General features: G+C 45.1%; 1 protein-coding gene and 1 pseudogene across 1 annotated transcript in view; one reads left to right on the top strand and one right to left on the bottom strand.

The window, feature by feature from the left end:
• The window catches only part of Cryl1 (crystallin lambda 1), a 171,671-nt gene extending 154,592 nt beyond the window's left edge, over positions 1-17,079 (bottom strand). The window contains exons 1-2 of the mRNA XM_004670546.2: positions 16,966-17,079; positions 550-657 (exon numbers count right to left, since the gene is read on the bottom strand). Of these exons, the coding sequence (XP_004670603.2) occupies positions 550-657; positions 16,966-17,006 (149 nt within the window). The 5' untranslated portion in view covers positions 17,007-17,079. The remainder of the gene's footprint in view (positions 1-549; positions 658-16,965) is intronic.
• LOC101617673 lies at positions 5,905-6,535 on the top strand (annotated as a pseudogene).
• Positions 17,080-22,218: the final 5,139 nt, after the last annotated feature.

Raw genomic sequence — 22,218 nt, 5'->3', positions numbered from 1 at the left:
TCCAGCTACTGCAAATGAACTTGAGACACATGCACTACTGTGTGCATCTGGCTTTACATGGGTACTGGGGAATCAAACCTGGGTTGCTAGGCATTGCAGGCAAACACCTTAACAACTGAGGCCATCTTTCCTGCCCCTTTATATGTTTTGATTTGTGTCCTTGCAATCATTAGACCACAGGTCAGAGTTCTGTTCCTCAAAGTGGTTAATACCGAGCAGCTCTGGCTATCACCTGCTGAACATGGCCTTGCCCAGTCTAGAAAGGGCACAGGAAACTCTGGCTCTCCAGCTGCTGATGGCATGGCAAGGGATTGAAGGCTGATGTTCACATGTGGCTCTTCTACTAATCTCTTACTTCTTCTCAATCCAAAGAGGCCACTCCTCACAATGGGAGACCCTTCCCCAGTCTGTATTCATGTTCTATTCCAATCACCTTAAATTTTGCATTTATCATCTCAAAGGCACTGCAAAAGTTGATGAGAATGGACAAATACAGGTGGTAACAGCCTGAAAACAAGACCAACTAGAGAAACAAGGCCATTTCATTACCTGATGTTTTCCAGGGCGTTTGTTATCTGCTGTTGCTCAATGTCATAGAGTTTCACCTTGAAGCCTCCACTGGCAAACAGCATAGCCCAGCTTCTCCCAATGAGTCCACTGGGGAAAGAAAGTCAAAAAGACTCAAGTTCATTTACTAATCAAACAAACTTCCATGATGTATCCAGCAGTAACTAAAAATTATAAAGTTCCACACTTTTTCAAAATTTCATCTTCAAAATGCACATGTTGGACTAGAGAGATGGCTTCAGCGGTTAAAGGCACTTAAAGCTTACAAAGCTTGACAGCCAAGATTCAATCCCCCAGTAATCACGTAAAGCCAGATGCACAAAGTAGTGCATGCGTCTGGAGTTCGTTTGCAGTGACAGGAGGCCCTGACACTCATTCTCTCATCCTCATTTTCTCCCTCCCTCTCTCTCTCTCCCAAATAAATGAAATCATGTTTTAAAGTTCACATGTTGACAGCTGTATTATGTGTTCTGTTTCCATCTGAACTGCACACACACATAGGTGCAAAGTGACATCTGTAAGCCACAGAAACAGCACTTGTCAGTATTCTCTAAGCTATGCAATGTAACACCTATTATTCTCTATTAGGCAGCATAAGAAATTTAGAGGTGATTTAAATGTATACATTGCTGTATTTTATGTAAGAGACTAAAGCCTCAGCAAATTTTGGTACCTCCAAGGACACCTAGAATCCACACCCACATACACTGAGAGACACCTGTATCTACCCTGCCCTCTTCAAGTAATTATTACCCCTACCAACACAATTGAGCAAGGAACAGATGCTAGGCACTCTGAGATACTTTTTGGGATGTACCTCTGTTAATCTTTACAATAACCCTACAAGGAAGGTACTGTTTTTTGTTTTGGTTTGGTTTGGTTTGGTTTGGTTTTGGTTTTTCAAGATAGGGTCTCACTCTACCTCAAGCTGACTTGGAATTCACTATGGTAACCTCAAGCTGGCCTTGAACTCTTGGCAATCCTCCTACCTTTGCCTCTGAGTGCTGAGATTAAAGGTGTGCACCACCATGCCCAGCTGTTTCCATTTTATATAGAGGAAAAGTGAGGCATCAAGGAATTAATTCCAGACAGGCCCTTCATGCTGGAGCTAGGAGAAGCTGAGAGGTCTGACCCTTACTCTTTTTTTTGTTTGTTTTGCTGTTGCTGTTGTTGTTTGGTTTTTTAGACTTTTCAGGAAGGGTCTTCCTCTAGGCCAGTGTGGTAGTTTGAATGTGATAGTATGAATATATGGCTCTATAAACTCAGGTTTTTTATTAAAATTGAGCTTGCAACTTCAGCCCCTAGCAGGCAGATCTCTGGTAGAGAGGGCATGCCACTGGAGGCAGATCCTGGAGCCTAGCCCGAAGCTGTGCTTGAGGCGGATCTTCAGCCCAGCCTACTAGGTATGTTCAGACCAGATGAGCTCTGGCTGCACTTGCCTTCTGGTGCTGGTTTTTTAATTTCTTCTAAGATGATGTATGATGGAGTGAGCCAGCTTCTCCCATCATTCATGGAACTTCCCTTGAATGCTGTACACCTGAAATAAACCCCTTCCTGCCATAAGCTATGTCTGATAGGTTGTTCGGCCCAGCAACGAGGAGCTGACTACAACACCCAGACTGACCTGAGACTTACTCTGTAGCCTAAGGCTGGTCTTGAACTCACAGTGATCCTCCTATCTCACCCTCCCTGAGTGCTGGGATTAAAGACATGCACCACCATGCCCAGCCAAGAGCCCTTACTCTGCCCTCCACACTCTACCCAGACTTTCATCATTATAGAAAGATAAAAGAGGGATGGAAAGATTGCTTAGTGGTTAAGGCACATGCCTGCAAAGCCTAAGGACACCTGTTCAATTCCCAGATCCCACGTTAGCCAGATGCACAAGAGCGCGCATGTGTCTGGAGTTTGTTTGCAGTGCCTACAGGCTCTGGTGCGCCCATTCTCACTCATTCTCCCCCCGCCTCTCTGTCTCAAATAAATAAAGAGAAATTTAAAAAGAGAAAGATAAAAAACAAAAAAAAATGTCATAAAAAGTTCACATGGGGGCTATAAAGATGGCTTTGCAATTAAGGTACTTGCTTGCACAGCCTAAGGACCCAGGTTTGATTCTCCAGGTCCCAGGTAAGCCAGATGCACATGGTGGCACATGTGTCTGGAGTTATTTTCCAGTGGCTAAAGACCCTGGAGTACCCATTTTCACTCTCACTCACAGACACACTCTCTCTCTCCCTTTCTCTGTCTCTAATAAGTAAATAAATAAATCTTTTAAAAAGGAGAGAGTTCACATGGAATTGTTCAAACGGTTAAAAACAAATGTACAAAACACATCATAGGAGCTGGAGAAATGGCTTAGTGGTTAAGGCACTTGCCTGCAAAGCCAAAGGACCCAGGTTTGATTCCTTAGTACCCACGTAAAGCCAGATGCACAAGGTGGCACATGCGTCTGGAGTTCGTTTGCAGTGGCTAGAGACCCTGGGGTGCCCATTCTCTCTTTCTCTATCTGCCTCCCCCACAAAATAAATAAAATATTTTAGTTATTTTCTTTATTTATTTGAGAGAGAGAGAGGGAGACAAAGAAAGATTGAGGCAGACAGAGGGAGAGAAAGAATGGGCATGCCAGGGCCTCCAGCCACTGCAAATGAACTCCAGATGTATGCACCCCCTTGTGCATCCTGCTTACTTGCCTGGCTAATCAAACCGGGGTCCTTTGGTTTTGCAGGCAAATGCCTTAACCACTAAGCCATCTCTCCAGCCCAATAAAATAATTTTTAAAAAACATCATGGTGTGTTGGTACATGCCAGTAATACTGTATCTTAGAGGCTGAAGCAGAAGTATCATGAATTTGAGGCCAGCCTAAGCTACATAATGAGATTCTGTATAAAAGTAAAAATTTAAATTTTAAAAAACTCTCAGACTGTAAACCTTAGTTTCTAATATCATTCTGCAATCAAGGAATCAGAACTCCTCAGAGAAGTCAATCAGTTTAAGGCTCAACAGGAAAAATACAAGATTAGCCTGGTACAGCCTATAGTACCAGAAAGTCAGGAAGCACTAAAGCAAATACTTGCCTTGGCAGGGCATATTGGTGGATACGGGGGCCCAGGAGAAGAGTTCCCAGGGCAATAAGGGACAACTTGAGAAATAAAACAGAGTAGTACTGAGTCACAGCACAGAGTACAGAAAAAATGTCCACGAGTCCATTCTGAGAGAAGTGAATGTTAGAATAAACAGGTGTAGGAGAAGACAAAGTTCCCTTCCAAAGTAATTAAAATTTACGTAACTACACCACCCTCAGAAACAGAGAATATTACTCTAGCCCCTATGTGCGGGCTATGCAGAGTGACTTACATTAAAGTATACTATGGAAAGGGATGCAAAGAATGACTAAGCAGTGGAGAACTCTGGCAAACATTACTCAACCAGTGTTCAAGGTCACAATCAACCATGATGAGCTAGGCTAACAGTTTGCTGCCTTTGGGGTGTGATATGATGAGAATGGCACTTGACCTCTGTAGTCTTCCTCCCATAACCTCAGTATAATCAAGAGCAAAACATCAGTGGAATTAATAGAAGGCCATTCTACTGCCAAGCAGGTATTCCCCAAACTGTCAAGGTCACCAAAAAACAAGAGTCTGAGAAACCATCCCAGTCCACAGAAGTTAAAAGAGAGCAGGCATGATGGCACATGCCTTTAATCCCAGCACTCAGGAGGCAGAGGTGGGAGGATCGCCAGGAGTTCAAGGCCACCCTGAGACTACATAGTGAATTCCAGGTCAGCCTTACCTAGAGTGAGCCCTACCGCAAAAATCCAAAAAAATAAAACTATATTAAAAAATTGAAGAAGTTAAATTGGTGATAGATTGGTTCCAGGACTCTCCCACCACCCCTCAGTAGGTCCTCACATACGATGGCACAGTATTTGCACAGAACCCACACCATCCTCCCAGAAACCTTAACCCAGGTCCTGGGGAATCAAACCTGGGTCCTTTGGATTTACAGGCAAGCACCTCAATACTAAACCATCTCTCCAGCCCCATAAATAAATTATTTTAAAAGCTTCAATAAATTCTGTACAGGAAAAGAGAAAGCAATGCATATCAGTATTACAAGTTGGTTTTGTTCTTGTTTGATAGGCTGAGCTCTGTGCACTAGGGACCTTTGTAGTCCTGGCACACTGTAGAGCTTGATGAATGTTAGTTGCTGGCAACAAAAACGCTGACATGTGCTAGTGGCAGACATTTAACAGTCAGCAGGCTCTTCCCATGGGGTTAACTAGAGGGCAGCAATGGTTTACTCGAGATCTACAAAGTGCCTGCTATGTGCCAAGCACTGCTCCAGCTCCCAATCAGAAGGAACTTGCAGAAGGCAGCAGACATGCTAGGGAAAACCAGACAGCAGGGAAAATGGAAGGGAGTGAGGCCTTAGAGGCAGAGAAATTCCAAAAGCACCACCAGGAAGTACTTCAGTTGGGAAGTGACATTTTAGCAGAACTGAAGGTGCTGAGGGTCCAATCCATGAAGATGTCTAAAAGGGTCTCCAGCAGTCAGTGTGTTCCCAGGTCCCGGTGGATGAGGATGGCACTGTTAGCATGGAAGTGGAGACGGGGAGGTGAGCTCATAGCATGCACTGCACCTCAGAGGCACGGTGGGATTTAGGCTTCTATTCTGGATCAGCTGGGAAGTCAACAGATGGTTCTAGATGAGAGTCACGAACTGACTTCAGTTTTAAAAGGAACTTTCTCATGAATGAATACTGTAATTCCAGCATGTAGCATTCAGAATTCAAGTGGCTGCGTCAAGGATTTTGAGTTGAAAGCCATCCCAGGCTATACAGGAAGACCTTAGTGCAGAAAAAGAATGTTTTCACTTTACAAAGGACTTATCAGCATGGCCCCATCAGAAGATGAAGAGCAACTGGACCTGGGCGTAGGTAGAAGTAAGGAGACCTGAGGTCGTGAGGCTGTTGGGATGACAGTAGGTTGGACAAGGACAAAAGCAAAGAGTGATGAGAAGTAGTTAACCAAGTTCTAAGCAATGGTAGGACACAATGGTTTGACCTTTTAACTTTAAGATGATACAAAAGCAACAGGCATTCAATAGAAACTGTACTAATAATGTCAAATTTTGATCTTTTCCTGAGTTAGTGACATATGTTCCAATCCTCTCAAGATGCTAGGCATCAACAGCAACTAGACCCCAAGACCTCTAGGGTTTTGTAGGATTTGTGGGCTTTTTTCTTAAAACAAAAACTGGGGAGCGACGCCATCTTGTGGGAGCGAAACCAACGCCTGGCTCAGAGCAGCCGCCGTGAGGTCTCTGGCGGGTGTTGCTGCCACCTGTCCACAATCATGGGGAATATCTTTGAGAACCTCTTCAAGGGCCTTTTTGGCAAAAAAGAAATGTGCATCCTCATGGTGGGCCTGGATGCTACAGGGGCCTTTTTGGCAAAAAAGAAATGCACAACCTCATGGTGGTCCTGGATGCTGCAGGGAAGACAACAATTCTGTACAAACTGAAGCTGGGTGAAATTGTGACCACCATTCCTACTGTAGGTTTCAACGTGGAGACCGTTGAGTACAAGAACATCAGCTTTACTGTGTGGGACGTGGGTGGCCAGGACAAGATCAGGTCACTGTGGCGCCACTACTTCCAGAACACTCAAGGCTTGATCTTCGTAGTGGACAGCAATGGCAGAGAGCGGGTGAATGAGGCACGTGAGGAGCTCATGAGGATGTTGGCTGAGGATGAGCTCTGAGATGCTGTTCTCCTGGTGTTTGCCAATAAGCAGGACCTCCCCAACGCCATGAATGCGGCCGAAATCACAGACAAGCTCGGGCTGCACTCTCTACATCACAGGAACTGGTACATTCAGGCCACCTGTGCCACCAGCGGAGACGGGCTCTACGAAGGACTGGACTGGCTGTCCAATCAGCTCCAGAACCAGAAGTGAACCAGACCCCTCCTTCCCTCTCACTTCCTGCTCTCCGCCCTCCGCTTTCCTCTCATGTGGCAAACATACAACTCTGTGGTCCTGGGTGCCAGAAGCTGTCTCCATGGGTTGGTCAGTGTGCATTGCACCGTGTGTACATGTTCAGACGCAGCCTGCAGCCAGGTTTTTATTTAATATAAATAGTTTCTGTTTCCACTGAGGCAGTTTCTGGTACTCCTATGCAATATTACTTAGCTTTTTTATTGTAAAAAAAAAAAAAAATCAACGCATTGTCAGTACTGAGAAGGGATTTGGGTGTTTGGGTACCTGGCTTCTAGGAGCCACTGGCCTATAGACTGGTGTCGGGATCCATTTGGTGGTTGGTTTCTAACCCGAACTCAGTGCATTTTTTAAAACAGTTAAAAATACAAGAACACTTGAACACACAGAAGGGAGACTATGCCAAGTGTAGGTTTTGCAGTAACAGCCTGAATGCTAGTCCATCGGATCAGCTGTTCCCATGGGAACAGGCGAGACGGTGACAACAAACCACCATCCGCTGCATGGTCACAGTAGAGCCCCCGTGACTTGCCTGTCTTTGGGTCACCTGCATTCCATAGCGTTTTGCTTGTACTTGTGCCCACAAGGTCACCTACTGGTGGGCTGGGGGCCACTGCTAGTTGCAGGGCCCTGCGTCGTCCAGGGTTAGTGTGTGCATTCCCGGCTTGCTCTTGGGCCCACTTGGACACGCTGGTGGGAGGCCTGAGTCTCACCAGCAGGGGCGCGTGCAAGCTGGGAGGGCCACTTCACTGTAGACCCAAACCCCGGAGCACCCCCATCTCCATGTGTGAAGTCGCTTCCTCCCTCAGCCTGCAAGGGTCCGATTTGCCATCGAGAAAGACGACCTCTACTTTTTTTCTTTTGTATTTTGATAAAACACTGAAGCTGGAGCTGTTAAATTTATCTTGGGGAAACCTCAGAACTGGTTTATTTGGTGTCGTGGAAACTCTTACTGCTTTCAATACACAATTAGTAATTAAAAAAATAATAATAATTGGGGGCTCAAAGCCAGGCGTGGTGGTGCATACCTTTAATCCCAGCACTCGGGAGGCAGAGGTAGGAGAATCACCATGAGTTTGAGGCCAACCTGAGACTAGAGTGAATTCCAGGTCAGCCTGGGCTAGAATGAGACCCTAACAAAAAATAATAATAATAATTGGGGACTGGAGAGATGGCTTAGCAGTTAAGGCACTTGACTGAAAAGCCAAATGATCCAGATTCAATTCCTTAGCACCCACATAAAATCAATGCAAGGTGGCACATACATCTGCACTTCATTTGCAGTAGATAGAGAATGTGGTGTGCCCATTCTGTCTCCCTCTCTCTCTGTCTCTCTCTCTAACAAATAAGTAAAAATATTTTTTTTAATTGGAAAGGAGCCAGGTGTGGTAGCACAAGCCTTTAATCTCAGCACTTGGGAGGCAGAGGTAGGAGGATTGCCATGAGTTTGAGACTACCTTGAGACTAATTCCAGGTCAGCCTGGGCTACAGCAAAACCCTACCTCAAAAAAAAAAAAATGGGGGCTACTTGGTTTCCCACCAGGAATAGATGGTAAGACCCTAATGCGGAAGACTCTACATACTTGGGCTGCAAGGCCACTGAAAAATCTTGTAGGAACTGAGCTGAAAACCTCCATGTAGATTAACTGACAGAATGCTGGAAAAAGCTACAGTGCATGCAGTCCAATGGGAGAGAGAGAAATCACCGGTGAAGATACTCAACAGTGGACACTGCAAGCCTTATATTTTGCCAGTCAGGCCAAATGAGACAACCAGTGCAATAGTGGCACATCTGTCATGATGGAAACCAACTGCCCTCTAATTGGACTGGAGGCCTGCTCCATGGGAGGAAATACATCCCTGAGACTAAAAACCTGCAACAGGGCTAGCCACAAGCCCTAGGTGTATAACGTCTGCTGCTGTCTGGCTAAATGTATACTATGCTCATCAAACTGCCCAGTAAACACTTCTCTTAATGTTCATACCCTTATATTAATGCTACTCTCACTTTTGATTGAGAACCTTCTCTTTTCAGATGGCAGTGACCTTGGGATGACTCAGAAGTCATCATGGTGCTGAGAAGAAGTGATCGGAGTGCTCAGCACTGCAATATCTCTATCACACCTTCCAAGGCTCAGGGTCCACTGCGGAAGAGGTGGCAGAAAGAATGTAAGAGCCAAAGGAAGGGTAGGACTCCTTACAACGTGCTCCCTCCAGACACAAAATGGCCTGGATATCCATGACCTCACAGTGCCTGACACTGCCTACATAAAACCATCATAATAGGAGGAAAAGATGATGACATCAAAATAAAAGAGAGACTGATTGAGATGGGGAGGGGATATGATGGAGAATGGAGTTTCAAAGGGAAAAGTGGGAGGAGGGAGGGCATTACCAGGGGATATTGTTTATAATCATGGAAGTTGTCAATAAAAAAAATGGGGCCTAGAGAGTTGGCTTCTCAGTTAAAGTGCTTGCCTGCAAAGCCAAAGGATCCAGGTTCGATTCCCCAGGACCCACATAAGCCAGATGTACAAAGCTGGACATGCATCAAGTTTATTTGCAGCAGCTGGAGGCCCTAGCACACCCATTCTCTGAAAAAAAAATTGAAAAGGGACTGGAGAGATGGCTTAGGGGTTAAGGCACTGGCCTGCAAAATCTAAGGACCCAGGTTCAATTCCCCAGAACCCACTAAGCCAGATGCACATGGTGGCATATGCATCTAGAGTTTGTATGCAGTGGCTAGAGGCCCTGGTGCACCCATTCTGTCCCTCTCTCTTCCCCCTCTCTCATAAATAAATAAGTAAAAATAAAATATTTTTTAATGAAAAGGAAGAGAATTTTCTTTATTCCCTTTGGCTTTGTTTGTTTGTTTATTTTTGACACTGTGTCTCCAATAGCTGAGGCTGACTGGGAACTTCTGATCCTCTTGCTTCCACCTCCTAAGTCTGGGATGGCAAGCACATGTTTCAAACAAAATTTGATCTTCCTGCCTCAGGGCCCTCAGTGCCAGGGTTCAAGGTGTATACCATGCCTGAGACAGGATCATTGGCATGGAGTTCACCAGTTAAGCTAAACTGGCTAGCTAATGAGCCCAGAGATCCCCAGTTCTCAAACTACAGGCACATGTTCCCACATGGGTACTAGGGGTCCAACACACTTTGCTATCTTCCCAGCTTGCTTGGTGATAGTGGTTGATCATTTTTCCTGTTTATTTCATATAAGATCTTATGTAGGTAGTCCAGGTTGGCCTCAAATGCCACATATATATATATACACACACACACACACATATATATACATATATATACACATATATACATATATATATACATACATAGATATATATATATATATACATACACACACACACACACACACACATATATATATGGCTCAGGCTGGCCTCCAACTATCAATCCTCCAGCCTTAGCCCAGTCTCCCCAGTACTGGGATCACAGGGGCTCATCTCCACACCTAGCTTCATCTGCTTCTTTTTTTATGTAGCTCTGGGATCAAACCCAGGACCTTGCATATGCTAGGTAAGCACTCTACCACTGAGCTACATCCACAGCCCCTCTTTGTACTTTGTAAATGCAACTACCAGACAACTCAATTACTTATGTGGCTTGCATTCATGGCTCACATTTCCTAATAAGCAGAATGATTTAAATACACCAATCCTGTTGTCATTCAACCCTTTACCTTACTATATGACTTATTTGGTATCAGGACAGAAAACTAAACCCAGCTATGTTACAACTGAGGTCTGAAAGAAGTCAGACACAAGGCCAAGACGGCCCCTATTTCTCCATCTGCAGTGGGCTTGAGAGGGCTTGATAAGGGGTTGGGAAGGGAGAAGTCTCCAAGCTTTCCATCAAAGTCAAAAGTCATTTGAACAGACATCAGGCCACCATGTTTGAATATAGGTTCCCAAATAAATTTTCTTATATAACACTGCTTATATTGTTTTTAAAAAATCATAGTAAAACAAAGTTCCCAAAAGGAAATAATATTTTTTACTATATAATGTTACCAAGAAAAAACTACCCATAAGTAGAGAAGAAAAAAGATGAATATGCCAAACAGATGGGGATAGAACCCTAGACAGAATATTAAACAAATAATTAAAACTAGCTTGAAAATGCACGATTCTGCCTCAGTCTAATGAGTGCAATAAAACCTACACTGACCTATTAATGTCAGATAAAATACCTGACCCTTAGTGCTGATGAAGTTATGGGGAGATAATTGCTAGCACACTAACAAGGGGAAACTGTATGAAGTATCTAGAAGACATTCAAGTAACAGCCCTGTCAAAATTGTCATGTGTATAATATTTAAGCTTGAAAATATTTCTCTTAGGTTAATATAGACAAAGATATCCATTCATAACAGAATCTTTGCTTTGGAAATAGTGTCACTATGTAGTCAGGCTGGCCTCAAACTTGGGATCCTCCTCCTTCAGCTTCCCAAGTACTAGGATTACAGGCATGCACCACCATGCCTGACTAACATATGTGTATTTTGACTTTACGTGAACCAGGTATGAAATATTCCACTTGTGACATCATGTCATCAGTCAGAAAGTTTCAGAACTTGGAGCAACTTGGATTTAGGATTTTTAGATTGGGGGATGCTCAACCTGCATAGCAATCTAATTGTTGGCTATAGATGTGATAATGTGGATAATCTTTTCTGCCATATTTTCAATTCTTCTGTGTTTGAGAATAACAAAAATTTGGGGAATTAATAGCAAATGTTAAAAGCAACATAGATTTATTTACACTGTGATGAATTTCATCGGCTTAATGAACCCATAGCAGAAAGCTGACTCCTGAGGCTGTGTGTAAGTTCAATGACAGAGCACATGCTTAGCCTGTGAGAGGCTCTGGGTTCCATCCTGAGCACCAAAAGCAAGTAAGTAAATAAGCAAATAAATAAATAGGGACTCCTGGGAACAGGCTGGTGTCCCACACAAATACACATACTTAGCCACTGACAACTGGACAGGATACCTGACCAAAAGCTGCCAACCACGTAGCTTACCAACACCCTACAAGATCTGTGGCATGGCTCACAGACAGGTGCTGAGACAATCAGATTTCCTCTCCTGAAAATTAGACCTAAAATATAAGAAGTATATTAAGTCATTAATAAGCACTGTAGTTGAAAGCTTATAGCTGAAGAGTTGCCAGCAACAGACATACAAGAAAAAGAAGCAGGGAAGCCGGGCGTGCACTTGGGAGGCAGAGGTAGGAGGATTGCCGTGAGTTCAAGACCACCCTGAGACTACATAGTGAATTCCAGGTCAGCCTGGGCTAGAGTGAAACCCTACCTCAAAAAATAAATAAATAAATAAATATTTTAAAAAAGAAGCAGGGTAATGGCCAAAGTGAGTTTAGCACAGCAAGGGAACTGTACAGACAAGTCACCTGATATGGGGATAAAGACCCCACCCCAGAGCTGGAAAGCTCCCTATCTTTCTTTCTTCTGCTTTCCTGTCCCTGATACTATATGATTAGCTTTCTGTGTCTGCACTACTAGATGATGCCCCGGGACTAAATGGGCCCAGAATGCTTCCAGTGCACCACTCCGCTCCAGGGGACCATGTAACAAAAGGCAGTAGTAAAAGTAACTTTAGGTCCCTCCCATTCTGAGGTGCTTTGAAAATACCTAAATCTGGGCTGGAGAAGTGGCTTGGCGGTTAAGGCACTTGTTTGTGAAGCCTAAGGACCCAGGTTTGATTCCCCAGGACCCATGTAAGCCAGATGCACAAGGTGGCACATGCATCTGTAGTTTGTTTGCAGTGGCTGAAGGCCCTGGCGTGTCCATTCTCTTATTCTTTCTCTCTCTCAAATAAATAAAAATATTTTTAAAAGAAAATACCCAAATCTTGATTGCCATAAAAAAGCTAACGCAGGGCTAGAGAGATGGCTTAGTGGTTAAGCACTTGCCTGTGAAGCCTAAGGACCCTGGTTCAAGGCTCAATCCCCCAGGACCCAAGTTAGACAGATGCACAAGGAGGAGCATGCATATGGAGTTCGTCTGCAGTGGCTGGAGGCCCTGGTGTACCCATTCTCTCTCTATCTGCCTCTTTCTCTCTCTGTCACTCTAAACAAATTTTTTTAAAAAATTTTTTAGCCAGGCGTGGTTGCGTTTGCTTTTAATCCCAGCACTCAGGAGGCAGAGGAAGGAGGGCTGTCATGAGTTTGAGGCCACCCTGAGACAACACAGTGAATTCCAGGTCAACCTGAGCCAGAGTGAGACCCTACCTCGAAAAAAAAAAAAATTAAAAGCTAATGCAGGCAAACATTTATGGTACTATATTCTAACAATGCAGCAGGGAAGGAGTTCAGTTCGCCCACTATAATTTTGTCAATAATGGCAATGAGCTTTGAGTTTGTACACTTCAGGTACAATTATTTGTTGGTTTTGTTGTTTTTGAAAATTTTTTTTGAGACAATGTTTTGTTATGTAGCCAAGGTTGGCCTTGAATCCTTCCTCAACCTCCCAGGTACTGAGATGACAGGAATGCACTACCACACCTACCTCTAGGTTCTTTTAAAATCATCTTATTCTTCAACTATTATTTTACCAAGTGAAAGTTGAAGCAAAATTGTACATATACCCTTGATCTAAGGGAGTTAGGGAAAATATTACATGTTTTCTGTGTGTAGAAAAAGAATAGATTTCCAAGAAAATACTTAAGATAACACAGTGAAGAAAATCCACACCTCACAGAGTTTCACATATACATATATATGTGTGTGTGTGTGTGTACGTATGTATTGCATATATATATATATATATATACACACACACACACACATACACACACATACACATACTCACTCAAAATCTGTCTCTCAAATAAATAAAATATTTTTTCAAGTCTGAAATCTTAAAAATGAAGACAATTCTAGGGCACAGATCTCTTATTTAATGTAAAGCAACATTCTCCCAAGGGCTTCAGATATTGGGTGTTCCCTAGAACAAGCACTAACACATCTGTCTACCAGGACCAGCGGGAACAGGCATGGTGGATATACAAATGGGGACAACACCATTTCTAACCTAAAGGGAGTGTCCAAAAGCCAAATTTTTCCTGGAGGAGATGGTCCCTGGGTTGAGGGCTTAAAGAGTGTGTCCCCGGGCCTGGGAAGATGGCTCAGCAATTAAAGACTCTTGATTGACAGACTGCCAGCCCAAGTTAAACTCTCTAGCATGCATTCAAAGCTGCATGCAAAGTAGTGCATGCAACTATAAGCCCAACGAGCCAATGGTAATTGGAGGTGGAACTAGAAGAATCCAGAACTGGCAAACACTCACAGAAAAACAACAAAGCTAAGGGAGAGCCAGGCATGGTGGGCACACTTTCAACCCCACCACTTGGGAGGACTAAGGTAGGAGGATCACCATGAGTTCAAGGTCAGCCTGGGGCTACAGAGTGAGTTCCAGATCAGCCTGGGCTAGAGTGAGACCCTGCTTCAAGAAAAACAACCAACCTCCCCACTCCTAAAAAAAAAAAAAAAAAAAAAAAAAGGAAGCTCCTATCTCAAGCAAAGTGGAAGGAAGAGAGGACAAACACCCCAACCAAATTGTCCTCACATCTCCACATAGGAACCGCGGCATGCATGTGTGTGTGCGTACATATACACACACACACACACACACACACACACACACACACACACGAATGTGTCCCCTGAAAAGGAGATAAGAGAAAGAGCAGGTGAAGCACCAGGAACATGCACTCTCCACCAGACAGGCTTAAAAGTTAAGTGTATTAGAAAACATAAAACTCGTGGCACACGCCTTTAATCCCAGCACTCGTAGGAGGATTGCCGAGAGTTCGAGGCCACCCTGAGACTACAGAGTGAATTCCAGGTCAGCCTGAGCTACAGTGAGACCCTACCTCAAACAAAACAAAACTCATAGTAGAGCTGTATGAAGGTGAAGCTGATAGATGAAGTTGCCATTACCAGATTTTCTTTTGTTACTATAGCTCAAGAGGGTTTCCCCCGTCCATAATTTCTCAAAATCTACTCTTCCCACCATTCTAAAAAAGCTTGCTCCACAAGTTCATAAGGCTAGAGAAGTTCATAGTCCGAAAGACTATATCTGAAGTCTGAAAGAAAAGTAGCCTTGGTGGGGGAAAAAAAAAATCAATAGAAAATAATTAAAGCAAGCTTGTATTTCAAACTGGGCATGGTGGCCCACACCTTTAATCCCAGCACTCGGGAGATAGAGGTAGGAGAATCACAATGAGTTCAAGGCCACCCTGAGACTACATAGTAAATTCCAGGTCAGCATGGGCTAGAGTGAGACCTTACCTTGAAGAAAGAAATACATTTCTAGCTGGTGTGGTGGTACAGACCTATAATCCCAGCACTTGGGATGCTGAAGAAGGAGGATCAAGAGATCAAGGTCATCCTCAGCTACATAGCAATTTTGAGGCTAGCCTGGGCTATATGAGACCTGTCTGAGGAAAACAAAGCAAAGGACTGGGGAGATGGTTCAGCATTTAAAGCCACTTGTTTGCAAAGCCTGCTGGCTGGTGTTCCATTCCTCAGTACCCACAGAGGGCTGGAGAGATGGCTTAGCAGTTAAGGAGCTCGCTTGCAAATCCTAAGAATGCTTGTTCAAATCTCCTGGTCCCACTAGTCAGAAGTGATGCAAGCATGCAATATTGCAAATCTGCACAAGGGGGAGCACGTGTCTGAAGTTCATTCACAGCAGCTGAAAAGCTCTGGCATGCCCATTCTCTCTCTCCCTCCCTCCCTCTCTCCCTCCCCCTCTATCTCTCTCTCTCTCTCTGTCTCTGCCTCTCAATCTCTCTGTCTCTCTCAAAAATAAAAAATTTAAGCAGGGCATGGTGGCACACGCCTTTAAGCCCAGCACTTGAAGGCAAAAGTAAGAGGATCACTGCGAGTTCAAGGCCACCCTGAGACTACATAGTGAATTCCAGGTCAGCCTGAGCTAGAGTGAGACCCTACCTTGAAAAACAAAATAAATAAATAAAATTTTTAAAAGACATAGAAATACAGATATAAGATAGAGATGACAGGGAGGAAGGAAGAAAGAAAGAAAGAGGGAGTGACAGAAAGAGGGAGGAAAAGAAAGCAAAGAAAGATAGAGGCCAAGTGCCCCAGAAGGAGGTGTTCATGGAGGCATTCAGGGTAAGCCAAAGACCGGACTTTCAGACTATAAGACAAAGAAATACAATGATAATAGTCCTGGGATCCTTAAGGTTTGCCAACCGTCCTCTACTTCCTTGTCGAACTTCAGAAATAAAGTGCCAAGTGCAGCTCCTTCCCAGGAGACTATCCACAATCAGATGAGATGTAATCAAGTCAAAATCACACTTGCAACCCTATGGGTCGGGCAGACCACTGCTCCACATGATATAAGGTAAGCAAACCTCTAGCCCTAGACCTTCCACAGCTAGAAGGCAAGACGGCAGGGTCAAAGTGCACTTTTAAACATTTCTTCACTATTCAACCACAGCACCCACAGCAAAGGACAAAAGTACAATAAATTCCACAGTTCGGTGTGAGAGAGTAAATGACAACAAGCATCCTGACACCTTCCTTCAATGAGCTCTACAGGAAAAACCCTGAAAGTTGGCCTAGGACTCTAGACAGAACTGTAATGTGATGGGGAAGTGGGTTTCGGGCCAGCATCTCAGAGGTATGAGGGGACTCATAGTCACCCCTCAAAAAATGCTTTTAGCTACCAGTACGGGAGTATTAACATGTTGATAGGACTGTAGGCGGGCAAGCAATGGAAAAACGCCCCCTCCTGATGGAAATAAATGGCAATAAAGAAAACAGGAAAACAGAAATTAGGAAGTATGACAGCCTGGGCGCCCTGGAATGCGGGTGTCTGCAGGCTCCGGCGGCCTGGGGGGTGGGGGGGCATCTGAACGTCCCTGCAGGCCTAGTCCGATCTCAGACATCATCACCTTGGGTAAATCGCTTCTGCTGTTTTCTCATTTGTGAAATGGGAATTAAAAAACAAGAGTTCTCAAACCGCTCGTGGCGGCGTACGTCTGTACTCCCTTGTACTTCACTTGGAAGGTGAAGGCAGGAAGGCCGGGCGTTCAAGGCCAGCCTTGACTACCGACGGAGCTCGAGGCCAGCTGTGAGCTACAAGAAACCCGGCCTCCCACTTGAACACAGCCCTCGCAGGGTCGTTAACGCCGAGCACAAGCGTGCGGCAGGGATCGCCGCACTGACTCCAGGAACCGCAGCAGCGCATCCCGGCGCAGCCCGCGCTGTCACGCTTGGAAACGTGCGGGTCTCCCGAGCGCGGGAGGAGTCCGGAGCTCGCGGGCCCCGCGGCCGGCCGGCCAGGGCCGCCCCGCGCTTCCCCCGGGCCGGGTCCACAGCGGACACTTTTACCTGCCGACGATCACCACCCCGCCGGCCGCAGGGGACGCCATGGCCGGGAGCGCCGAGCCGAGGAGAAGTGGGCTCCGAGCCGCCTCGCGGACCGCGCGCGGGGCCGGGCCGGAGCGAGAGCCGGGCGGGGGGGGGGGGGGCGAGGAAGGGGGCGGGGAAGGGGCGTGTCCGCGTCCTGCGCCTGCGCCCATTGGCTGCGGCGCTCCAGGCCGCGCGTGGGGGCGGGGCGGGGCGGGGCGGGGCGCGCGGGCGGGGCGCGGGAGTGCGCGAGGAGCGCTCTTAAGGTGAAAGGCGGGTCTCGGGATTTTCAGAGCGAGCCCCTCTCTTCCCTCGGCGAGTTCGTGGGAGTGGCTTGGGGAGGTCTTCCAAGGATGAAGGCCGGTTTCCAGGAGAATCAACCCTGTGGTAACAGAATTTCCCTTCTTCCGAGGGACACTGGCGCTAGCTTAAAGCACTTTGTTTCCGAGTTTACGCTGCAGATCCGTGCCTGCAAAGATTGCCTTCAGGTCTTGGCACTTGGCACAGCTGACGAAACGGAAGGACGTGTTTAAGTTCCGTGTGCTTTATTACCGACACTGCACTTCCTCCTTCCAGAGGAGGATTTGGCTTGGGTGTAAAAAAAAAAAAAAAAAAAAAAAGGAGGGGGAAGCTAGGGCTACATACAAGACCCTATCTCAAAAAGAAAAGGAAGAGAGAAGAGAAGAGAAGGGGAAGGGGAAGGGAGGGTTGAAGAGATGGCTTAGCGCTTAAGGCGCTTGCCTGCCTGCAAAGCCTAAGGACCCAGGTTCCATACAGATGCACAAGGGTGTGCATGTGTCTGGAGTTCATCTGCAGTGGTTGGAGGTCCTGGTGCACCCATTCGTTCTCTCTCTCTCTCTCTCTCTCTCTCTCTCTCTCTCTCTCTAATAAATAAGTTAAATTAAGGAGGGGAGTGATGTGACTAAACCCCTTTAATCTCAGCACCCAAGGGATTGAGACAAAATCATCAGGAGTCCAAGGCCAGCCTGAGTCACATAGGGAGACCCAGGAGGTGGGGAGGAATGAAGGCTTGGACAGACACACACACACAGAGACTAATGAGAAATAATAGTTAGATTATTGGGAGCATAACACCTAATAGATGAATGCAGTTCTTGGGGAACCCCAGTTGATTTTTGTTAAAAATCAAAACTGCTCCCCACACTGGGCCCCTTTTGCATGTAGCTATTTATTTTCCTGCTTTTTCAGCCAAGGGACAACCAGAGGCCAAAAAGATGGTGTTGAGCCTCTTCCTTCAAAAAAACATCAAATATTTGTAATGACAATGGAAAACAGAACAATACAGAGAGGCTACTTTAGTTGGTCTTTGTCTACTTCTCTTCCAGCTTGGCATAGTGCTTCCAATTCTCCTAACAGAAGCTTTAACTCTAAAAGGGCATTGTGGGCTGGAGAGATAGCTTAGTGGTTAAGGCATTTGACTATGAAGCCTAAGGACTCAGGTTCAACTCCCCAGTACCCACAAAAAGCCAAATGCACAAGGTGGCACATGCATCTGGAATTTGTTTGCAGTGGCTAGAGGCCCTGACAAACCCATTCTTTCTCTCTCTCCTCCCTCTCTTTCTCTCTCTCTCTCTCTTAAAAAACATAAATAAATAAAAGGGCACTGTCTCAGCTCCCTTTCATAAAGCCAGCCTGTTGCTATTCCTCTAATACTGCTTTAAAAAAAATTTTTTTTAACTTATTTGAGAGGGGGAGCAGACAGAGAGTGAGTATGGACATGCCAGAACTTCTTACCACTGCAAAAGAATTCCAAATGCATGTGCCACCCTGTGCATCTGGCCTTATCTGGGACTGCAAAATCAAACTCAGGCCATCAGACCTTGCAAGAAAGTGCATTTGGGCTGGAGAGGTGGCTTAGTGGTTAAGCCGGTTGCCTGCAAATCCAAAGGACCCCGGTTCAATTCCCCAGGACCCAAGTAAGCCAGATACACAAAGTGGCACATGTGTCTGGAGTTCATTGGTAGCAGCTGGAGGCCCTGGGTATGCCATTTTCTCCCTCTTTCCCTCTCTTTCTCCCTCTCTCTTTATCTCTATCTCTCCTTTTGTGTCTCAAAAAAAAAAATTTAGAAATACCAAAATAAAAGTTTAGAAAGCACTTTTAACTGCTGAGCCATCTCTCCAGCCCCCTACTTTTTATCACTGGCTAGAGCCCCTAAATACCTTGATACTTCCTGAGTAAGAAGAACTCTAAAGGGCTAGAGAGATAGCTTAGCGGTTAAGCGCTTGCCTGTGAAGCCTAAGGACCCCGGTTGGAGGCTCGATTCCCCAGGACCCACTTTAGCCAGATGCACAAGGAGGCGCACGCATCTGGAGTTCGTTTGTAGTGGCTGGAGGCCCTTGCATGCCTATTCTCACCCTTTCTCTCTCTCTCTCCCTCTCTCTCTCTCTCTCTCTTTCCCCCTCTCCCTCTTTCTCTGTCTGTTGCTCTCAAATAAATAAAAGTTAAAAAAAAAAAAACTGGGCATGGTGGCACACGCCTTTAATCCCAGCACTCGGGAGGCAGAGGTAGGAGGATTTCTGAGAGTTCGAGGCCACCCTGAGACTACATAGTTAATTATAGGTCAGCCTGGACCACAGTGAGACCCTACCTCGGGGAAAAAAAAAAAAAGTAAACAAAAAGAAGAAGAGCTCTAAAGGTGAAAAGCATGTCTTAGAATATTCAGAACAAGCCTCTTTCATCCACACCTGAGTTTATGTTAGTGAGTAACTTGGGAAGGTCTTCCAAGGATGAAGGCTGGGCTGGTTGCCAGGAGAATAAACCATGTGATAAAAGGGTTCTTTACCACATCCATCCATCTCCTAGGTAGATGGAGGGCCTAAAGATGATCAATGATTATCTTAACTATCAATGACCAGAGTTTAATGATTCATGCCTGCACACTGAAGGCCGGATAAAGCCCTGAAGGCTCAGCCAGCTTTAGGGTAGTAAGCAAATATGCACCTACGTGGTCTGGTGATAACACCCAAAAACTTCATCAGAACAGAAGCTCCTGGCCTCAGGATCTTTCCAGACCTCACCATATATATTTCGTCATCTGTTATCTATATTCTTTAGTCTGTCTTTTATGATAACTTGTCCATAGTTATAGGACTGGGGACCCATCTCTTACCATTGGCCTCTAAAGTGAAGGGAAGTCTGTGAACTAAATCCTTCATCTAAGGGTCTTTATTAACCATCAAACCTGTATTAAGTTGTAAGACATTCAGTCATTATATGATGAAAATTTTTAATTATTGTCAGAGGGGAGGGACCCACACTGGAGCTGAGGAGATGACTCAGCAATTAAAGACCCAGGTTTAATTCCCCAGTTACCTACATAAAGACATCTGCAAGGAGTGGTGCATTTGTAATGACAAGAAACTCTACCCTGCGCGCACGCATGCGTGCACACACACAAACAAATAATTTTTTTAAAAATCTTGTATTGGTCGAATATTTCTTTTTTATTGACAACTTCCATAATTGTAAACAATATCCCATGGTAATTTCCTCCCTCCCCCCAGCAAGTAAGTTTTTAAGCCACACACATCCACTGTTAGAAGTGAAGCGTTAAGTGTCAGTGGAGAGGAAATAAGAGTCCCCTTACGATGACAAAGACATTCTAGTGATAGCTGCATACAATGTGGACACTCTCAACACTCCAAAGTGTACTTTCAAATGGTTCAAATGAGCCAGGCATGATGGCACACACCTGAAATCCCAGCATTTGAGAGGTAGAGGCAGTCAGATCAGGAGCTCTAGGTCAGCTGGGCTATGCTGTAAATTTGAGGCCAACCTGAGCTTCACATGACCATGTTTCAAATAAATAAATTAATTGAACAAGTAGCTGGGCATGGTGGTATATGCCTTTAAGTCTCAGCACTTGGCAAGCCAAGGTCAGACGATTGCTGTGAGTTCCAGGCCAGCCTGAGATTACATAGCCTGAGCTAGAGTGAGACATTTATTTATTTATTTATTTATTTGAGAACGACAGACAGAGAAAAAGGCAGATAGAGGGAGAGAGAGAGAGAATGGGTGTGCCAGGGTCTTCAGCCACTGCAAACGAACTCCAGACACGTGCGCCCCCTTGTGCATCTGGCCTCAGTGGTGGAGCCTCAAAAAAGAGTCCTTAGGCTTCACGGAAAAGCGCCCACCTGCTAAGCCATCTCTCCAGCCGAATGAGACCTATTTTGAACAGCAACAAATAAATAAGCAAATAAGTAAGATATAAAGCTGTCAAAACTATAAAGTGGCAAATTGGGCAAGGCATGGTGGCACACTTCTTTAATCCCAGTACTTGTGAGCCATATGTAAAAGGATTGTTGTAAGCTCAATGCCAACCTGGGGTCTACAGCATAAGTTCCAGGTGAGCGTGGGCTAACATGAGACTCTGATCTCAAAGAAACAAAAACCACGAGTTAAAATAAAATGGCAATTTTATTTTGTTTTGTTTTGTTTTCTGAAGTAGGGTCTTGCTCTAGCTCAGGCTGACCTGGAATTCACTATATAGTTTCAGGCTGGCCTCGAACTCATGGCAATGCTCCTACCTCTGCCCCCCAAGTGCTGGGATTAAAGGCATGCACCACCACACCCAGCTAAAATGGCAAATTTTATGTTAGTATATTTTACACCAAGTAAAAAGACAAAACAGGATCTGAAGAGATGACTTAGTCGCTTGCCTGTGAAGCCTAAGGACCCCGAGGCTCCATTCCACAGGACCCACGTAAGCTAGATGCACAAGGTGGCACATGCATCTGGAGTTCATTTGCAGTGTCTGGAGGCTCTGGTGTGCCCATTCTCTCCCTATCTATCTGCCTCTTTCTCTCTGTGTGTGTCTGTCACTCTCAAATAAATAAATAAAAATAAAACTTTTTTTTTCTTTTAAAAAAGAGATGACTTAGTGGTTAAGGTGCTTGCCTATAAAGCCAAAGGACCCAGGTTCAATTCTCCAGGACCTACACAAGCCAGATGCACAAGTTGACACATGCATCTAGAGATGCAGCAGCTGGAGACCCTGGCATGCCCATATAAATAAAATATTTTTTTAGAAGAGAAAACTGTGGGCTGAGGAGATGGCTTAGTAGTTAAAGGTGCTTGCTTGCAAAGCTTGATGGCTTGGGTTTGATTCCCCAGCATCCACAGAAAGCCAGATGCACAAAGTGGCACCATGTATCTGGAGTTCATTTGCAGTGGTAAAAGACCCTGGCACACCCATTCTCAATCAATTTCTCTCT

Source organism: Jaculus jaculus, chromosome 7 (assembly GCF_020740685.1).
Source record: "Jaculus jaculus isolate mJacJac1 chromosome 7, mJacJac1.mat.Y.cur, whole genome shotgun sequence".
Taxonomy (NCBI): Eukaryota; Metazoa; Chordata; class Mammalia; order Rodentia; family Dipodidae; genus Jaculus; species Jaculus jaculus.
Note: the sequence above shows the minus strand (reverse complement) of the source record. Positions and strands in the feature narration are given on the sequence as shown.